Source organism: Meriones unguiculatus, chromosome 12, assembly GCF_030254825.1.
Source record: "Meriones unguiculatus strain TT.TT164.6M chromosome 12, Bangor_MerUng_6.1, whole genome shotgun sequence".
NCBI lineage: Eukaryota > Metazoa > Chordata > Mammalia > Rodentia > Muridae > Meriones > Meriones unguiculatus.
This window is the reverse complement of record NC_083360.1, coordinates 79,573,184-79,594,144: the sequence shown is the minus strand read 5'-3', so window position 1 is coordinate 79,594,144 and position 20,961 is coordinate 79,573,184. Positions and strand designations below refer to the sequence as shown.

Here is a 20,961-nt window from a genome sequence, read left to right as displayed (position 1 = left end):
CCGTGGAAGGGAAGAAACACTTACGTTGTTGGTGGGGGCACTGTCAAACTTCACCAACTGTGGCTGTACCAGGGGTATGTGAGACAGACTCTGAAGGAGTAAGGGCGAGGCGGTACCCACAGCCGAGTTCTGTGGAATTGATGAGACACGAAGTTAGTTACACTCTGAAGAGCTATTTGTTGCATAATCAGCTCTTCTTAAAGGTCAATTCTCTCAAGTCAGTCTGGAAAACAGAAACCACTTCTTAGCCAGATGGTCAGCACACGCCTTTAATGCCAGCCCTCAGGAGGCAGAGGCAGGCGGATCTCTGAGTTCGAGGACAGCTTGGTCTACAGGGATAGTTCCAGGACAGCTAAGGCTATTACACAGAGAAACGCTGTCTTGAAAGAAAAAACAAAAACAAACCACTTAATAGAAATCTACTTTCCCCTTCGGGTAGTATTACCTAAGATGCAGTTAGGAGAGCAATTCCAGTCCTCTGTCATCCTTTCCTCCCCTCACCCCTTTCCTGGCTCTAATGATGGTCAGATATGAATTTATTTATTGATTTGATCACTTGGCAAGATTTGCTGCATACATTTTATGAACAGGATAGTGTGCTACCTCGTGAGAAATGTCATATGATTTGTTCCTATGTGTCATATATTTAAAGGAGACTTTAAATATAGAAACAAACAAGATTACAAATAACAATACTATGAGGGGGAAAAAAAAGCAGATACGTGAACAAAGACCGGGGAATTTTACTCAGACCGGAAGACTCAAGGGAGGCTTTCTTGAGGGCCTAGCTTGTGTGCTGAGATCTGAAGGCTGCCTGGGAAACCCTGGGTCAGTCAGGTTGTACTCAGAAAGGGCACTCCCACTAAAGAAGAAGGACCCTGGAGGAGTGAGGCGACACTTCCACGACAGTGCGAGGCAATGAGCTCTGGAGACACAGGACTTGCAGGCCTTAAAGGCAAGCACTGCGTTTCTGGTTTTTCTCCAGCACAGGGGCTCTCCGCCTTCCTCATGCTGCGCCCCTTGAATACAGCTCCTCCTGTTGTGGTGACCCCCCAGTTGTGCTACTTCATAACCCTAACTTTGCTGTTATGAATCGTCATGTCCCTATCTGATATGGGACCCCCGTGAAGGGTCATTCGACCCCCGAAGGGGTTGTGACCCACAGGATGAGAACCTCCGCCCTAATGCACAGGGGATGCTGTCAGTGATCTGACTCTCCCTTCCTGTCACCGTTCATACTTGATTGGCATTAACCTCTGGCTTCCCTACTGTTCTGTTGTGGGGTTTTTATTGTTTGGAGACAGACTCTCACTCCGCAGCCCAGGCTGGCTTGGAATTTACTATGTGGCCCTGGCTGGTCTTAGAGGCAGTAATCCTCCAGCCTTGGCCTCCCCTGTGTTAGAGGAGATCACAGGTTCAAGACATCACACCTGACTTCATACTCTGAAACAGCAGAGACTGTGAGGATGTTTTGTTCAAAGCTGTAGCCCTAATGGCTGCAAGCACATGATCACTCAGTAAAAGATGTGGAGTGGATGAGCAAAGGCGCTGTACTGTCCCAAGCCCTGAGACGGCAGAGATGCAAAGGAAAAGATACGTTCTCTGGTTAGTGGCATGGTTTAGAAACTTCAGAAAGGCGCTGGCTGATGGAGGAAGTGAGTCCCTACAGATTTATGAGTGTACAGCCTCGCCCCCCACCTCCTGTTCTTTCCTTTCTCCTGCTTCCTGGACCTGAAATGTGAGCAGTCCACTTCCTAATCCTGCCACCATGCCTCCTCTGACCTCATGTGCTCCACAACAGGTAGACGCTCTGCCACTGCCACTGGAAGCCAAAATAAACCCCTTCTCAGGGCATCATTCTATCACAGAACAGAAAAGTAGCAGCTGTGGCTCTTCTTCCTCCTCCTTTCCCTCTAGAAAGCGAAGTTTATAACCTGAAGCGGTGCACACACCGTTAATCTCAGTGCCCAGCAGGCAGAGGCAGGGGGATCCAGGGTTGGAGACCTGCCTAGGCCTGTCTCAAAAGACCAAAACAGTGGACTGCACACAGCACTGCACACTCATTTCTTCCATCCTATATGAGTAATAACACTGATTTGTACACACGTCTGTGTATCTTTGTATTCTGACATTAACAAGGAATGGTTACTTCCAATATGTCAGATACTCGTGTCTAAGCGCGAACTTAACCTGAAGATGGAAGAAAAACATTCTTTACTCTCACAAACATGTAGACTATTTTATAAACACAGATTAAAATTTAAAGATTAAGAGTTATTGCCCATTTCTGTCTATAAATCTGTCTTGAGTTCAGACTTTAAAACATAAAAAGTTGTTTTAAAACTACTCCTTTAAGACTGACTGGGAAATGCTTCAGTCTGAATCCCACAAACCCACCCAAAAACCTCCAGCCTGGAATCCCAGCCCTCCTACGGAAGATGGAGAAGGGAGAACCCCCAAGACCTGAGTGCTTGCTAGCCTGGCATATGCGGCGGCAAACAGCAGATACCTTGCCTCAAACAGAGTAGAAGGCAAGGGTTGACACCCAAGGCTGTCCTCTGACCCACACACACCCATGGCACACATTCTGCCTATCTCTGCCCCCCCCATAAAACCCTACTCATTGTCTATCAAAAATATACCACAAAATAAGTATTCTGTTCTTAATACTCTACAAGAGCTGGTAAATGTATCTTTGCTGTTTTCATCAGCATTAGATTACACACAGACATCTTGTGATTTTTATGGAGCTGTTCTTATTAAAGATGTTCTCTGTCAGGTCTAGTTGCACAGGCCTATAATTCCAGGTACTCAGGAGGCTGACGCAGGAGGATGACAAGTTCAATGTCTACCCACTGACAGTTTGAGTTCAAGGCCAGCCTTGGCAACTAGAGTAAAACTCTATCTCAAAATCAAAAGTTAAAATAGAGAAAGCTGGAGAAGTACTCCAGCAGTAGAGCACTTACCAGCACCAATAAACTCTAGAACAATTCCTCAGACCACAAAGGGTGGAGGGCAGGCAGGATATTTTTAAAAAGCAAAATGCTCAGGTAACTTCTTGACAAGGTCTGGCACACTTGTAATCCCAGCCCTTGGGAGCTGGAAGCAGGAGAATTAGGAGTTCAAGGTCATCCTGAGCTGTGTAAGATCCTGTCGTGAGCGTTTGGGGAGATGAAAGTATTCAGTCCAGGCCCTCAGGGCTTCGGTACCCGGTGCTGTGTACAAACCTGCTGTGCTTTACTGAAGTGCAACAGCGCGGAGGGGAGGGACGGACTCAGCAGATGAGACAAGCTGGGCGCGACTCCGAGAACTGCAGAGAAGAGCCGAGTCAGTCAAAGCAAAACTGACTGCGTGACACAGAAATGACAAACACGACATGTTCCAGAGCATCTCCTTCACAGCCTTCAACCTGCCCAGGAAGTGTCCTGGCCTCCTGGCTGAGAGTGACACGCTCCTTTCTTTACAATTCAATGCTGGAACTTGCTTTAGAATTCTAGCATTTTCTTTAAGTCTCGGACACCAAGCTACCCTCACCTTTAAAAACCTTAAGGAAAATCCTGCAGAGAGGACGGTATCCATGTGCAGAACTTCTTACATCAGAAAAACTAAGATTCAATGTAAATACAAACACCAGGGCGTGGTGGTGCGCGTCTCGGATTCTAGCACTGGGGAGGCAGAGCCAGGCACGTTGAGTTTGAGGCTAGCCTTGTCTACCCAGTAAGTTCCAGGCCAGCCAGGAATGACACATGAGAACCTGCATCCCAAGAAATGAACTGTGCATAGAGACAGGAGGAATAAAGGGTCATAATTCCAAGGCCAAAAACCATATACCTTTCAGAAGAGATATTTTCAGAATAAATCATGTACTGAGAAGAAAGAACCATGAAGTAGAAAACACATGATTAATTTCATCTACTTATAGTTATGGAAAAACGACATCTATAATATATCACAAAGTAGCATTCGGAAAAGGTCCTAGTAATAGCTTTTCACAATGTACATGTGACAGACACACACGAAGGCATGCCTGTATTCCCAGCTGGGTAGTATGTCCCTGTCTCAAAACAAAAGCACAGTAACACACTCAAAAGTTAACACGTACCTGCCCACTCTAAAGGTTCAAATTAAGACGTACCACATACAACAGGCGAGTCAGGGCGCTGAGCAAAAGGAGTCTACAACTTAAGCATACATCTACCGTATGATTTAAATCCACAGCCAGTTATTTACCCAAGGTAATAAAAGTAGGTGTAAATAAAGACAAATCCTCATTGCTATTTCCTCTCCTCTGGAAAGGAGTAATTCCCCAGCACCCTCCCACCGTCCAAGAACATACAAAAGTGCAATTTGCACACATTCTCCAGCTTGCCTTTGCTAAGGTGGGGATATACGCTCCTTCTCTCACCAGCTCAAACAAAGACAAAGCCAGGAAATAATTTCTCCATCCGTGTAAATATTAACACATCTTCAAGTAGAGACAGTAACATTAAACGTTAAAAACACACACTCCTGGGACTGGAGAGATGGCTCAGTGACGAAGGACACATACTGCTTTTGCAGAGGACCAGAGTTCGGTTCCCAGCACCCATGTCAGGTGCTCACAGCTGCCTGTACTCCAACTCTAGGGATCTGCATTCATGTGTACATACCCATCCCCTATATAAATGATTTTTAAATTTAAAAAAATCCCCCCAAACAAAAACAAAACAAATGCATATTCCTCTATGACCACAAACCAATCCAAGTAGGAAAGTGAAGTGGAAATACGCAGTGTTGGATGATTAAAGATGCCCACAATCTGAAGATGTGGCTACCATGACTCTAAAAGACCCAAGAGCACAGTACGTGTCTTTGAACACAACAGCCATCTTAGACTGCATCGGGAGAAGCTGTGGTACCAGGAATGACGGACTGCTGCATTGTGTCAGTCAATACCAGTGAACAGCAGGCCGTCGTGTCTGTGAACACCATGCTTTAGGACAACCTACAAAATCTAGATGGGATACTTTTCGGGGGAATTGTTTGCCACACAGCAGTATCCCCACGGAAGTTCCAACTCCTAAACAGACCCTCCCCCCGCCCCCCGCGTGGCTGGAAAAAGCTGCTCCCTTAAGCTGTGAGTTTATTAAACAAAACCCTCAACACCAAGGGTGAGTTGCCTCCTTGTGCTCGTTAGTTTTTTAAATTTTTCATTTATGTATTTATTGCCTTGTCATCTAGACACAAACTAGAGTCATCTGGAAAGAGGGACATCAAAAGTGAGAAAATGCTTCCACAAAGCTGTCCCATGGGCATACTTGTGGGGCATTTTCTTGATCAAGTACCAGGGTAATGGCTTGTCAACCTTTTTTGTCCCTATTTCCATCCATTTCCTCTCTAGTTCTTGGCTTACTCAGGTCACTGTATGAATGTGAGACGAAAGCAGCACAGGCAAAGCACCTGTGCTGTGGAGCCTTTTGTCAGCCTGACACACAAACTAGGTATCTCAAAGGAGGGAAACTCAATGGAGGAAACGCCTCCAGAAGGCCCTGCTGTAGGGTATTTTCTTAATGAGTGATAGATGGGGAGGGCCCCGCCCACTGTGGGTGGACCTGGGTTCTATAAGCAACCAACCTGATGAAGCCAGAAGCAGCAACCCTCCAAGGCCTCTGCATCGGTTCCTGCCTCCAGGTTACTTCCCTGTTTCTGTCCTGGCTTCCTTCGATAAGAAACAGTGATATGGGAGTGTAAGCCAACTAAATCCTTTTCTCCCCAAGTCTCTCTTGGTCATGGTGCTTATCCTAACAATAGAAAGCAGACTATACATGCTCTATAGCCTGGATGCATGAAATAAAGAAGAAAAGCAAGCTAGAGCCGAGATGAAGCTCCACCCTGCTGCTAGTTTTCATAGTCCTGCAGGGTAAGGCCACTTGTGCAATCGCTGCATTCCTGTTATGGGATTGGATTTGAGGCTTGATCCACAGGAGGGAATCAATGCCTGATACTGTATGCCTGGTCAAAAACCCACAGCCAGGGAGATGAGGAGCCCTAGAATGGAAACCGAGTACTGTTTCTAACAAATGTGTCAAGCTACCCTCTAAATATTTGTTTATATCCATAGAAAAGTACTGTTCTTAGCCGTCGTTAGAGAAGCCTCTTTTTCGTGTGGACAGTTATGAAGGAAAGGAAGAAACTTGTGGACCCATGAGTGTAGAGAATAAGTGACTTATTGATGCTCAGCCCTAAAAGAGACATTTTATTCCATCCCCTCAAAGGGAAAACACAGTGGGAAAAGGAGCAAAAACAACATAAGAGACGGAAGACAGAAAAGGACTCTGAAATGTCATCTCCTGGGTAAGACCTAACCACTGCAGCAGCTACAGATGCCTGCACTGGGTAGGCATGAGAATGGGCCCACCAGCTGGGCAGCGGTGGTGCACGCCTTTAATCCCAACACCTGGGAGGCAGAGGCAGGCAGATCTCTATGAGTTTGAGGTCAGCCTGGTCTAAGGAGCCAGTTCTAGAACAGCCAGGGCTACACAAAGACCTTCTCTTTAAAAAAAAAAAAAAAAAAAAAAAAAAAAAAAGAATGGTCCTGCCAACAGCAGGCATGGCTGTGAGACAGGCTCAGGAGGCCCTCCCTAGCCCTCACTGCCAAACTGTTTGCTATTGATCAATTCAGGGAGAAGGAGACTCGATGGCTTCAGCTGTGCGGTCACCACCAGGCTCCAACAGAGAATCTCAATCCAATGGTCTCCCAGGTGGCCCAATTAAACAGGTCATAAAACCAAAAGTCATGAGTTTGGCAAAGGGACTGGCTGATATAGATAGGACCCGGTGATAGGGGTGGGAAGGGGATTAAAGGAAGCAAAGAGTAATCAGAACATTTATACACACATATGAAATCGTCAGCAACAATCGTGTAGAAAGCTCCCACATCAGTGACATGCTGGAGACTGTTAGGGCCTGACTGCATGAAGCTATCCTCACACTCACATGAAGGGTCTATCATGCGCCAGTTCCTGTTCGATCCTTTCTCGTAAAACTGTAATCATGAAGATGGGGCTTTCCTGACTTCCAGGAGACATTCTAAGAGATTACCAAACTGAAGGGTCCTGGCAACTCCCAAATTTGTATAGCTAGTTGGTCAGAAGTTCAGGTAGCCCAGAGAATCGGTAACTTGTGGCCAGGGTTTGAAGCGGGGCAGCCGCACAGAGAGCTGTGCCCTTAATTTGTGGGTGTGTGTTGCTTAGCGTAGGAGCTGGCATCTGGCCAGCTGGGACTGAACTGGAATAAACACTCTGAGAAAGCTCCCACTAAATATATTTATTCTAAACTTTAGCACTGAATACAGGCATCATTTCCTCCTAACACTAACACAGAAATCTTGTCTATGCAAAGTTGTTTGTTTCAGAAGGAAATACCAGAAAAAGAATGCCAAACAGTCAATGGACAGAGATAAATAAAGCACAAAGGGAGACTACTCTGCTCTCTCCAACAGAGAAAGATGAACACAAGAGAAACAAATTCGCATACTCAGCAAGTAATTCCACTAAAATGATTACAAAGAAAGGATCCGTGCTCTGGGTTCATGCAGGTGACAGGACAGTGGTGTGCCGTCATGACCAGGTTGTTTGGACATTCTCGGCAACCAAGAGCTTAACAGAGGGTTTAATACGTAACATTTACTAATGGTACAGAAAACGAAGTACAGAAGTAAACTGTACCTGCAAATTAGCCAACACGCAGTCCCCACTCAGATAACTGCTTAATAAACATTAATAGTTCTTAGGAAAGAGTCATCCGAGCTCAAGTGTGTTTTAACGCGCAGGGAATTTTTTACCTCCTGCTGACGTCTGCTCAAGTGCACAAACGGTGCTTACCTGGATTCACCGCTCGTCCGCACAGCTGCGGCTGCAGAAGAACTTGTAGCATGGCGGGGTTGTTCAAACTTTTCATGATCTGTACTGGATTTGGCTCTGGCAGTAATCCCTTCTGGTTACTGTGTATCTTCAGCGGGTCAGAAACAAACATCAGAAGGCGGCGTTAAATGCAAAAATGACACAGTCCGATGGCATCCTCCTGCCAGCCGCTCAACCCAAGACCTCTTTTCTGACAAAACGCAATGTGCTTTATGTGCGCCACGCTCTTACTGGGCGCTTTCCACCACAGCTCTCAGCTTCCGTGGTACATGTCTTCTCCTACACAGGACAGGCGGCCCTCACCTGTCCAACGACAACTGCCCTGAATAAACAGTTTAATAGAACACGTCTCATTACAAAAAAAAACAAAACACACACAAGACAAAGGAAGGAGATACAGCTTTCCCAGCAAAGTACCCCACTTTGCCAGGACCCCACACTCCAGGAAGCCTTACTGGACTGCTGGTCCAGAGTGAGAGAATACAGGCTCACTTTCAACAGACTTTTTTTTTTTTTATTCTGAAAGTTGATTTCATCCTCTCAATCCTCCAGTGTAAACAAAGATGAACTAAGCTGCACATTTACCTAAAAATGTGAATCACTTTTTGGTTTTAGAAAGCACTCTGACAGTTGGTGAATGGCCCTCCATAGGTAAAGTGCTTGTCACGTAAGTATGAGGACTGGAGTTCAGTACCCCCCGGAACCTGCAGAAAAAAGCTGGGTGTGAGGCCAGCGAGTGGCTTAGAAGCTAATGGTGCTTGTTTGTTCCCAGAATGCACACGCTAAGACAGGAGAGCTCACCAAAATTGTCTGCTAAGCTCTATAATATATACAGGGGCACATGCAAGCCCCCCCCCAAACTATCTCAGTGAGTGAGTGAGTGAGTGAGTGAGTGAATGAACAAACAAATGAATGTAATACTAAAAACCAGGTGGGCATGTGGCCTATTATCCCAGCACAGGGGAGGCAGAGATAGGGGGTTCCTATCTCTAGAATAACCTGGCTAGCCAGACTAGCTGAATGGCTGAGCTCTGAGTTCAGTGTGAGACCATAGGTCAAGATATAAAGTGGAGACTGATCAAGGAAGACATCTGACAGTAACCTCAGGCCTCCACATGAGCATGTGCGCCCTCACACACATGTGAACACACATACCTATATACATGAGTACCACACATATATATGTTAACAAGAAGTTTGATATATGTGGATTTCAGTATAGAAACAATACACACACACACACACACACACACACACACATCTAGCCACAAGAAAAGGTGGACTCAAGAAACAGACATGACACTGGCAAGAAGCCCCGTCTGGATAGAAAGTGTGCAGAAAGATGTGCGCAGAGAATAAGAAAGCCTAGGTCCACAGGAGAGCTTGAAGGAACGGGGAGCTTTGATAGGTGGCGATGTGCAGCTTCCTCCTCCATCCTTCAGGGGAGCCGGGCTCCCAGGCAGCAAAAGCAATGCAGACAAAGAGCAGTGTGGCCCACGGACGCTGCAGGACATGGGTGTCGCAGCAGGTGGTGTTTACAGACAGCTGAGGGCAGGGACCAGGTAGTGCTGGTGCGGGCAGGGTGGTCACTGACCACCTCCTATCCATCCAGCCGCATTCTCAGCTCCTCCCACCCCCAGCCACACCGAAGTATCACAAATGAGGAAAACACAGGGCTGGGTGCGGGATGAGGAGGCCCTATGGGGCAGTGTCTAGTGAGGTGGGGAAAGCCCAGGACAGTCTGCCAGAGCTCTCCCGCCTGTCTTCCCTAAATCCCAACAAAACCCAGGCTTCCCCTCTGGTCTTCCCCTTGTCCCTTTCCCTATCAGACTCTTATGGCAGATGTGTGCATGTGTATGGATGGGGGCTTTGGAGCATCACACCGCTGTACCACTGTGCCATACCCCAGCCCTTTCACTAACCTAGAAACACAGGAGGAAGCTGACTCCCTCCCCAGGAAGTACAAGCACAGTAACTCAACATGTGGAGACTAGAGCCACTCACACAAAGGCCGCTGGCAGGACTGCTCATGACAGAGAAAGCAGAGGCAACGGACAGGAAAACAAGAATGCCCACTGAACACGACAGATGTTCCCAAAAAGATAAGCAGCCTTAAAAAGGGCAGGACTTTTTTTTTTTAAACTAGTAACATGAGCAAGAACACTCGGTTATAAAGGTCCAAGCGGGAAGTGCTAGCATAAAAAGCAAACACAGTAGAAAACCAGCCTTTGCTTACTATAAACAGTACTGCTCTCAGTACACCACATGAACTAGATCCCAAGCCCTCAAAAGCAAATCCTTACCTTGGCATGGATGTCCCTATTCTATACATAAAAGCTGCAGAAGCATTCCTCTTAAGCCTTCTGTGTTTTAACAGGCAGCTTAAAATAGTAAGAAACACACGATTCAAAATAAACCCAGCAATCTAAAAGGTCAGGCTAAAGAATCAAAAACTGCAAGCAAAATTAGTAAGGGCAAGGGTGAGGGTTAACAGCAGCAGCCAGATGAAAGGGACAGAGGTCAGGGGCCAGGACTTGTTCCCCTGCCCCTGCAGGAGAAAGAAGTTGAGGGGTACCTTTGGAAAAGAACTGAGAAATGTGCATTATTAAAGAGGGATTAGAAAGCATAGAAACAGTGATCAACCACCTGGAGTCCCAAATCTGTGGCTGAAGAAAACACAAACCTACTCATAGTGATCATAAAATTTATAAACACCGAAGCAAAAATTGAAAAAAAAAATTGAAAAAGAAAACAATGCTATTAAAACTTCCAGTGAGAACATGTCTCCTAAGGATCAAGGCCCCAACTGCAATAGTTTCTCCCTGGAAACACTAGACTGGGGAACCAATGAACCAATACTTCCAAAGTGTTAAGGGGGAAAAAAGCCTCTGAAGTTAGATTTCTATGTTCAGGGAAGCTAGCGCTTAAGTATAACAAAGAAGAAAACTGTTCCCAACTGCTCACATTCTGAGAAGTTTTCACTACATGAATGCCTTCAGTCAAAACTCCCTGGGAAGAAACACCACAGTCAAAAGAGGCAAATGCAAGACAGTGTTCTGTGACCCATGCAAGCCCATGACACAGATAATATTCAGGGTCAAGAATTGGGCATAATTCCAATGGTAAGGTAGGAAGGAGCAAACAGAATGGCGGTGGCTGTATTAAGTGAAAAGACAAGGTTTATTGAGAAAGGAAAGGGTATTAATGAGCTAGGAACAATTAACCAGGAAATAAAATATTGCCTGGGAGGATGGCTTACCCTGAAAAGCCCTTGCCACAGAACCCTGAAGACCTGAGTTCAAACCCCATGTCCCACATAGAAAGATGAATGCAGAGGCTTATCTCTGTAAGGCAAATCCAGTGCAGGTCAAAAGTAGAGACAGGAGAATCGGCCAGAGTGCAGAGTGGAATACACAGCACAGTGGCAGAAACAGTAAAGCAGGCTTTGCCTCAAAGCAAGGCGAAGGAGGAAAGACTCTGGAAAAAGCTGACCTCTGACCTCCACTGTACACTGTGCACAAGTGTGTGCTTGCTTCCCACCCCCACTCCGTAAAAGATAAGGGGCTGCAGAGATGACCAACAGTTATGGTCAGTGGCTGCTGCTCTTCCAGACGACCTGGATTCAAGCCCCAGCACCCACATGGCAGCTCAGAGCAGTCTAACGCTAGCTCCTGATGCCCTCTTCTGGCCTCAATGAGCACTGCATGCATGTGGTGCACAAACATACATTGGGCAAAACACCTCTGCACACACAATTTTTAAAACCTGAAAAAAGTGCCAGGTGTGGTGGTGCACACCTTTGATCCCAGCACTCAGGAGGCAGAAGCCGGTGGACCTCTGAGTTTGCCGTCAACCTGGTCTAAATACTGAGTTCCTGGACAGCCAAGGCCACATAGTGAGACCTTGTCTCAGAAAAAAACAAACAAGCAAGCAAACAAACAAACAAGAAAAAAAACCCAACCAACCAACAACAAAGAGAAAAAAAGGCAAAGAAGAAAATTAATTAAAAGATATAATGCAAAGCTGGCAAGCAAAAGAAGATGGTTCCAATCGTTAGAAATATGGAAAGAAAAAAAAAGGCAAAACATTTGGTTAAAAGAAAGCACAAGGAAACAGATACCCCAAATACCAAATGAACAAAAATCAATACATACATTAAAAGGTATTTAAAATGCACCAATAAAAAGACGCAGACTTTCATATATGATTTTTTTTAATGTTAGTTATCAGATACACACAGAAAGGCTGAGATGAAGGGATAGCACATATAAACAACAAAGAAAGCTAAAGGAACCAGGTTAACATCAGAAAGGAATCCTTCCAACAACAGACACCTAAGAGTACACTGTTAAATCTGGAGGAACTACAGAATAAGTAGAAACAGAAAAACTGACCATTATAGAGGAAAACTTCTGTTCTAAGGTGCTAACAGATGAAGACGATAAAGAAAGAAAAAAAGACAGAGATGGATAAGACCAAACTATACTTTGTGCACATGCGGGCACGTGCAACTTTATAATCCTCAAGCACAGTGCATGAGCCATTTCCAAACATGAATGACACACAAACTGGCCACATAACAAGACACAAAGCTCACAACATTGTCTTATCTCCAGACCAACAGCACAGATTAAGTTTTCCAACCACGAAACAATTAGAAACCTCCCACAGAAAAATAACTTGAAAATTCTGTGGCAATGTGGCAGGCTAGAAGCTGACCATGTGAAGAAGAAATATCAAGATAAGAAAAAAAGAAAAAAAAAGAAAGAATGCAAGCGTGTCAAGATCCAGGGACGGCAGGGCATCCGAAGAGTATAGGGAAACAGGAAAGTAAAAAGAAAAAAGGAAGAAAGCAAGCCAAGGCCAGTACAGCTTCAGCCCTGTGGCTCCCGGTGGGCAAAAGCGAAGCAGAAACCTCACCCAAAAGGTAAGACAGGAGGCAAGAGACTGGCAGTCCTACCCACAGGACAGGGCCATGATGCTCTCAAGCCTCAAATGCCTTGCTGTCATGAGGAGACAACGATTTTTAGAGTGAGAGTGGTCAGAAGCAGAGGGGACCCCCATTCCCCAAGCTCAGGAGGTGGAGGCCAAATACTGCCTTGAGAGGAATCCAGCGCTTAGAACTGAGCTACCCTGGGATGCTGAAGTCTGTCTGCCACAGGTCCCTGTTGGGAGTCAGCCCTGGAGGACAGCTGTGGTGAGCAGGAGGCTGACAGAAAAGCATAGATTGATCTATTTCACGCCCTGAACACATGGAACTGTCAACCAAGACTGAGCAACCAGCGAGGGCACCCGTTAAAAACTGACAGGGAAATAAGGAGGATCCAAGACAAGCACAGACTAAGGTGGGCCGTGACCATCAGGCTAGCGCTTGCAGAGGGTATTTAAAGGAATCTAATACAGGGAGGAGGAAAAAAGTCTTGGTCCTGAGAGCTCAGGAGAGAGAGAAGATGGGCAGAGTTAAGAAGGAATGCCTCATGCCCGACACAAGTAAAGCAGCATACTGTAATACACACAGGGAGAAAGAAGAGGACAATAACCCAACCAACACAACCCCATCTCTCAACAATAACCCTGAGTGTGAATGGCCTTGACTCACCATAGACATGCAGACTAGCGGACTGATGAAAAACAAGATCCAGCTGTTGTCACCAAGAAGCAAACCTCCCTGGGAAAGACACCAACAGACTTAAGAGTCAGAGGCTGAAGCAAAAGAAGAGGAAAATAAGCTGGCATTACATGTTGCCTGATAAAATACAACGAAAACCAAAATAAGAGTGGATGGAGGAGGCCACTGTATACCAACAAAAGCAACAAGTCACTGGGACAATTGCAAACACATAAGCATGGTATACTGGGGGATGTGGTTTCTTAAAGGGTCAAACGGGACCCGATACAGCCACTGTGTGATTTCAGTACCCCACTCTTACCTTTAATAGGTCATTCATACTGAAAAGTCAACGAAGAAATCTCAGTTAAACTACACGTACACAGACCAAATGCAGACGGACCAGCTGAAGCAGCTGATTTCTCAGATGTTCATACAGAGTTCTCTAAAACTGAGCACGTTCTGGGACACAAAGCCATTCTCAAAAACTACAAATGAACTCAAATAACTTCTTGTATATATTTAAGATTTATTTATTTATTTATTTATGTATACAGTGTTCTGTCTGTATGTACACCTGCACGCCAGAAAGAGGGCACCAGATCTTATTATAGATGGTTGTGAGCCACCATGTGGTTGCTGAGAATTGAACTCAGGACTTCAGTGCTTTTAACCTCTGAGCCAGTGCTCTTAACCTCTGAGCCATCTTTCCAGCCCCAATTTCTTCTATCTTCTATCATAAGATAGAAATCAATAATATGAGAAATCACAGATATTATACCAATACTTGGTGATTGGACATCTTGAATGAACAGAGCCTAGTCAGTGACAAAAATCAGAAAGGAAACTTATAAGTGTCTAAAAAATAAAAACACAACTTACCAGAGCTTTGGGATACAGGCAGAAAAACATATATAGAATTCTTTACACTGAAAAATAATAGATCAGATCAGACAGGATTCTGTGCCCTAGTGTCTTAGAAAAACAACAGAGCAAGGCCAATCCCAAAGCAGTAGATCACAGGAATAATGATCAGGGTAGAAATCAATAAATGAATTTCATTAATCAGAAGCTAAAGGAACAACAGATGGCAAAGAGTAGATTCTTTGAAAAAAGTATAATTGACAAACACCAAGCCAAATTAATGAGAGGAAAAAGGCCCAATTAATACAAATAGAGGTAAATTTGGAGGGTACAATGAGTTCAACGAAATACAGAGGAGCATAAAAGAATATTTTTAAATTTTATATTTAAAAACACAGAAATGTATGAATTCCTAGATGCCTATGAGCTATCCATGGGAAACAACAATAGAGACAGATAACAAAACAGCAAGGCTGAAGTAATAACACGAAATTTCCTAACAAAGAAAAACCCAGTACTACACTGATTGACTCAATGCTCACGTCCATGAAGCCAGCTGATACCAGTGCTCTTCAAACTGTCCTACAAAACAGAGAGAGCAAGAACGAACTCTCCTCCACAGTCAGCATTACCCTGACACCAAAACCAAGGAAGGGAAAACCAATGAAAAGAAAATCCCAGACTCATTTCCCTAAAGAAAACAGGAATTAAAAAAAAAATCTAATCCAAATTCAAGAACACCTTAAGAATATCGTATCCTGGGACCAAGTTGGCTTCACTTTGGAGATGCAAAGATGGTTCAACATAGGCAAATCTGTATATTTAATACAGTATGCATCAATATGCCTAAGGACAGAAATCCCATTACTATTCAACTGATACAGAAAAGGTCCCAGTCACAGGTCTACATCTCATGACAAAAGCCCTGAGGAAACGAAGCTAACAGGAAGACTGAACTACACCGTGAGAGCAGCTATGCGACAAACCTCTGAAACCAGGAGTGAGAGAGCAGCATGTCCACCCTCTCTACTCTTAAACAGAGTGCCGAAAGTCTTAGCCAAAGCAACAAGAGAAGAAATAAAAGTGATTGGCGTATGAAAGGGAGAAGTCGAGGTATTCTTCTTTGCATGCAGAACTCTTCTTTTGGGGCCTCCAAATAGCAGAGAGCGTTATATTAATAAGGGCTTTTAGCCAAGTAGCAGAATACACAACATGTATAAATCTGTAACTTGGATGAGTCAGTAACAAATTTGTCAAGAAAGGAATCAGGAAATAAATGGTGTTCATACCACCTCTAAAAACACCCAGGAATAAACCTAAAGTTGAAACTTTAAGACAGCAGGGAAAGAAACTAAAGACACTAGAAGACACAAAGACCTTCCGTGCTCGTGGATTGGCAGAATTAATTATGTGAGAATGAGCATGTTGTAGAAGCAACCTACAAATTTCGTGCTATCCCCATTGAAATCCCCACGGCATTCTTCATGGAATTAAAGAAAAAAAACATCGTAACATTCATAACGAAGTAGAAAAGATGCTGGACACCCAAGTGACCCTAAGCAGAACCAGCAACGCTGGAGGCATCATGACACCTCATCTCAGTAACCAAAACGACACAACACCGGCAGTAAACAGACACACAAGCTGAGAGAAGAAAACAGGGAGCCAGAAACCAACCCAGGCAGTGGCAGCACAGTGTCTCTGAGAAAGCTGTTGAAAACACAAAGAAAAAGACAGCTCCTGCAGCCAATGGTGCTGGGGAAACTCAATATCCACACACAAAAGCATGAAGTGAGGTCCTTCATGCTTTTTTTTCTCTCAGCCAGCACAAAAGTCAACTCAAAATGGATTAAAAGCCTTAATGTAAGAGCCGAAACTCAAACTGTTAGGGGAAAAGAGAGAAGATAGAAAATAGGTATGAGGAAGAAGTTTCTGGAAAGAAACCAACAGGAAAGAGCTCCCAGGGTTGACCCGTGAGACTGCACAGTTCAAACGCTTCTGCACGAGTATGGAAACAACCAGCAACGAGATGAGACAGTCCACAGAATGGGGAAATGTTTCTAATAACACACTGGACAAGTGAGACATAGAATTTATAAAGAACTACAAAAATTAAACACACACAAACTACCCAATCAGTAAATGGGCTAGCTGATTTGAACAGATGGTTATCAAAGGAAAAAATACAAATGGCCAAAGAGTTTTGTTTTTTGTTTTTTTTTTTTAAGTATCCTTGGCCATCATCTGTAAACTGAAATTGATGTGAGACCTTTGTCATTGCTGGTGAGGATTATGAGAAGAAAAGCCTTCCTTATTCACTGCTGCGGTGGGGTGACCTGAGGAAGCCACACTGGACATTGGTATCTATACAGGCCCTCAAAACACTAAAAATAGAAGCCGCTTATGGCCCAGCGGTACGGCTCCTGGGAGTATGTCTGACGGCCAACACACCACTCAGCCACAGTTGACTTTTGTCACACAGCTAAGTTATGACGCAAGCCTCGGTACCCAGCAGTGGACGGATAAGCAAAATGTGGCAAATGTACATAACAGAACTTTAAAGTTATGAAGAATGAAATTATGACATTTTTCAGGAAAACAGATGAAACTGGAGATGACTGTGCTAAGCAAAATACACCAGATTCAGACAAATACCACACTCTCACATATGAAATCAAGATGTAAATATCTAAATATACACTTAAACATATATATATGGAGAGAGAGAGAGAGCGAGAGAGAGCAAAAACTCAAAAAGGGACTATGAGAATAAGGTCTGAAGAGAGTGGGGAAGGAAATGAGAGAATACTACACACACACACACACACACACACACACACACACGGACACAAAGAGACACACAGGCACCATACAACACATATGTACACGCATATATACATGCAGACACACACACACAGTAGAAGAGTGACTATCTGAGGGATGATGCAGAGCCAATCAGAGGACGAGGTCTCATGGGGGTGCAAATAAGAACAAAGAATAATGGTATATACATATGAAAATGTCACAATTAAAGAGCTTTTTGCTATGCTAACAACAACAAAAAAACCTCAAACAACCAGGGCGCTGGAGATAGGGTGTAGTGGCTAGGAGCACTGGCTATCCCAGAGGACCAGGGTTTGATTCCCACCAAATCTGGATGTCCAGTTCCAGGGGGTCTGACTGCCTTTTCTGGTCTCTGTGGGGACCAGGCATGCACATGGGGCACACATGTACATGAGAGCAAAACCTTCGTATGTACAAAATAAATAATGTTTTAATTTTAAAAAGAAATCACAAAAATTGAAAATATATAGCTCAAGATTGTGACATGTGAATACAGTGTTTGTTATAAGGAAACCTATAAATGCATTTATCTTCATTTTTTATTTATTATGATTTTTTGTTTTGCTTTGTTTTTGAGATCGTCTCATTTTATAGATCTGGCTTGTTTGGAACTCATCATGTAGCCCAGGGTAGCCGAGCACTCATGGCAATTCTTCAGCGTTAGTCTCCCCCGTGCTGGGCTTCCTACACTATCATACCAGCCTATAAATGTACTTAACATAAAATAAGATTTAAAAAAAACTGGGGGCTTGGGATATAACTCAGGGCCAGAGAGCCTACCTATTATATATAAAACCCTGACACTAAACAAAAACAAGCCAGAAGATAAGAGTTAAGCATTGACATCAAAAAAGATGAAAAAAATATTACATCAACAAAAAGAGAGGGGAAAGTAAACATGCAAAGCAGAAATAAGAAAATTATAAAGGTAAAGGCAGAAATAAGCAATAGAGGAAAATTTAGAAACAGTGAGAAAAAATAAAAACTGGTACTTTGAAAGAACAAAACAGAATAAATACTCTTTCCTAAGGCTGATGACAACAAAAAAAGAAAATGCAAATCACACAGAATGAAAATGAGGAAAGTGTGCAAATCTTAAAATGCTAAGAGGTTATACAAGTCTGAATATAGCAAATGTTGAAAAGGTAAATGGAAGGGACAATCTCGTGTAACAGTCAAACGTAGCAGAGAAAGAGAAGGAGGAAAACAAAAATATCCACAGATGGAGCTCGGAGGTGATCAATGACTCCCTCTGGAAGAGGCCCAAGAGTGGGCCACCTGGCTTCACAGAGCACTCTGAGCCTCTTCAACAGCACACAGCCCGGCTTTGAGAGAAAGGGAGAGAGATGTCGAAACCATCTAACAAGAGCAAGGTCAGCTGTCTTAATTCCAACATTAAGTAGTGATCATGTTTTAAAACTTAAGTGCCTGCCACTTCTGAGCACATCTCCAAAAGCGTGTCAAATAAAATTATTGCTGAGTCAAACTGAACAATGTCTCGGGGGGGAGGGGAGGAGGAAGTCACGACCAATTACGGTTATAGCAAAAAAAAAAAAAAAAAAAAAAGTGAAATGAGCATAGAAGGTAAACCATGGAAAGGGACACTGAAGGGGGTGGGGGACAAAGAAAGAAAAATATTGCATGTCTTCTTTCATATGGAGAATCCGGAGTTAAACACACATGAATGAATGAAATGAAAGCAGAAAGGAGGCTATGCCAGGGGCCCATGGTGGGTGGACTTGAATGGATGTGAAAGATGAGCAAAGTATACATGCGGAAATGTCATAATGAATCCACTTGTTTTTCACACTAAAATTTTTTAATTAAAAGGATGGCTTCCATGAAACAAATCTATCAATGTGATTTACCATCTGTGTGTTAGTTTTTCTGTCAGCTTGATACAATCTGGAGTCTTCTGAGGAAAACACCTCTATCTCAGAGGCCAGGAAGCAAGTCTGTAGGGTATTCTCTTGATTAGTGATTTATGTGGGAGGGTCCAGCCCACAGCGGGCAATAACCACCTCTGGGCAGGTGATCCTGTGTGCATAAAAATAAGGCTGAGGCAGGTGGTGGCACACGCCTTTGATCCCAGCACCCGGGAGGCAGAGGCAGATGGATCTCTCTGTGAGTTCGAGGCCAGCCTGGTCTACAGAGTGAGTTCCAAGACAGCCAAAGCAACACACAGAGAAACCCTATCGGGGCAGGGAGGCAGTGAGGACAGAGAAGAGAAAAGGGAAAAACAAACAAACAAACAAAAATACAGAAGAAGAAAAGAAAGAAGGCAATCTAGGCAAGCTACAGAGAACAACCCAGAGATAGGAAGCTAGTGAGAAGCAAAAAGCACGGACTCTACTTCAGTTCCTGCCCTGACTTCCCTCAGTGATGTAAGTAGTAAGCCAAAGAAACCCTTCCTTCCTCATGTTTGCTTCTTCTCATGGTGTTTATCACAGCAACAGAAAGCAAACTAAGACACCAAATCAGTGGAATGGAGGACAAATCACACATTTATATGAATTTTTGCAAAAATACGTTGCCTGTTTTGTTGTTTCAAATTTCAGAAACTTGGTAAAAGATATGCACCAAGTGGCCTCCCCCAAAACACTATCCACAAAAACTTACTTTTAGAATTATAAGATATATATGTAAGATTGATCTATCTATCTATCTATCTACCTATCTATCTATCTATCTATCTTCCTCACTATTCTTGCCACCTGCTTAGGAAGGTCTCTATATGTCATACAGAGATTCAGTATACACCATTAAAGAACAGAAAGGGGGAGTGATAAAATCCAGCCGAAGGGGAAAGGGACCATACTCTGTGCCCCATTGATTAGGAAAAAAAAAAAAAAAAAAAAAAAAAGATGGACTGGCATGGGGACCTTGGAGAGCATGACTCTAACCACACAGGTAAAAAGGAACAGCTGTATTTGGGCTGTTGATGAATAACTGAGCCTGTGTTTTTGTTTTTGTTTTGTTTTAAAACATTTACTTATTTGGGTGTTTGATGTCTTCATGTACAGATGCACGCCAGAAGAGGGCACCAGATCTCACTATAGATGGCTGTGAGCTATCATGTGGCTGCTGGGAATTGAACTCGGGACCTTTGGAAGAGCAGCCAGTGCTCTTAACTGCTGGGCCATCTCTCCAGCCCCTGAGCCTGTTTTTTTATAGCATATCTAGTTATTACAGAACACTAAAAAGCGAGTGTAAGAGGAAAGCAATTTTCTTTAGAAATGCTAAAATGAGCTATTGAACTAACACAATGTCTCAATTCTTTTCAATCCCTAGAAATACAGATCTACTCATCCACCAACATCCGCGTGTAATTTATCATTAGTAAGCGGTAAGAGAAGCTACTGGAGTCTATGAGAGGAAGAAAGTGGGAAAACTCAATTCAGAACCCACTAATGCCAACCTTCAGGGGCACAATTGAGCTGGCCAAGAACACAGGGAATAAAAGAATGGTGTGGCAGGCTTCGCGGCTGAAGAAAGCTATAAATGCTGCAGAGATCTCACAGCCAAACGCTGGAGAATATTTAACAGGCCTGAATATTATGAGACCCCTGCGGAGGCTGGTCAGATGGCTTGCGCAGGAAGCACGAGAACCAGAAAAGGCTGGGCACAGTGGCATACACCATATGGAAGGCTGGGGACTTGGAGGCCAGGCCCGCCCACAGGTGCTTGCTGGCCAGGCAGTCTGGTTCAATAGGCGAGGTCCAGGTTCAGTGAGAGATCCTGCCT

The 20,961-nt window shown here is 44.0% G+C and overlaps 1 protein-coding gene across 3 annotated transcripts in view; it reads right to left on the bottom strand.

The window, feature by feature from the left end:
* Raver2 (ribonucleoprotein, PTB binding 2) overlaps positions 1-20,961 on the bottom strand; it is a 75,980-nt gene that overhangs the window by 19,012 nt on the left and 36,007 nt on the right. For all 3 annotated transcript variants that reach the window (XM_060365970.1, XM_060365971.1, XM_060365969.1), the window contains exons 5-7: positions 7,863-7,989; positions 3,228-3,310; positions 25-129 (exon numbers count right to left, since the gene is read on the bottom strand). In XM_060365970.1, coding sequence (XP_060221953.1) covers positions 25-129; positions 3,228-3,310; positions 7,863-7,989 — 315 coding nt within the window. The remainder of the gene's footprint in view (positions 1-24; positions 130-3,227; positions 3,311-7,862; positions 7,990-20,961) is intronic.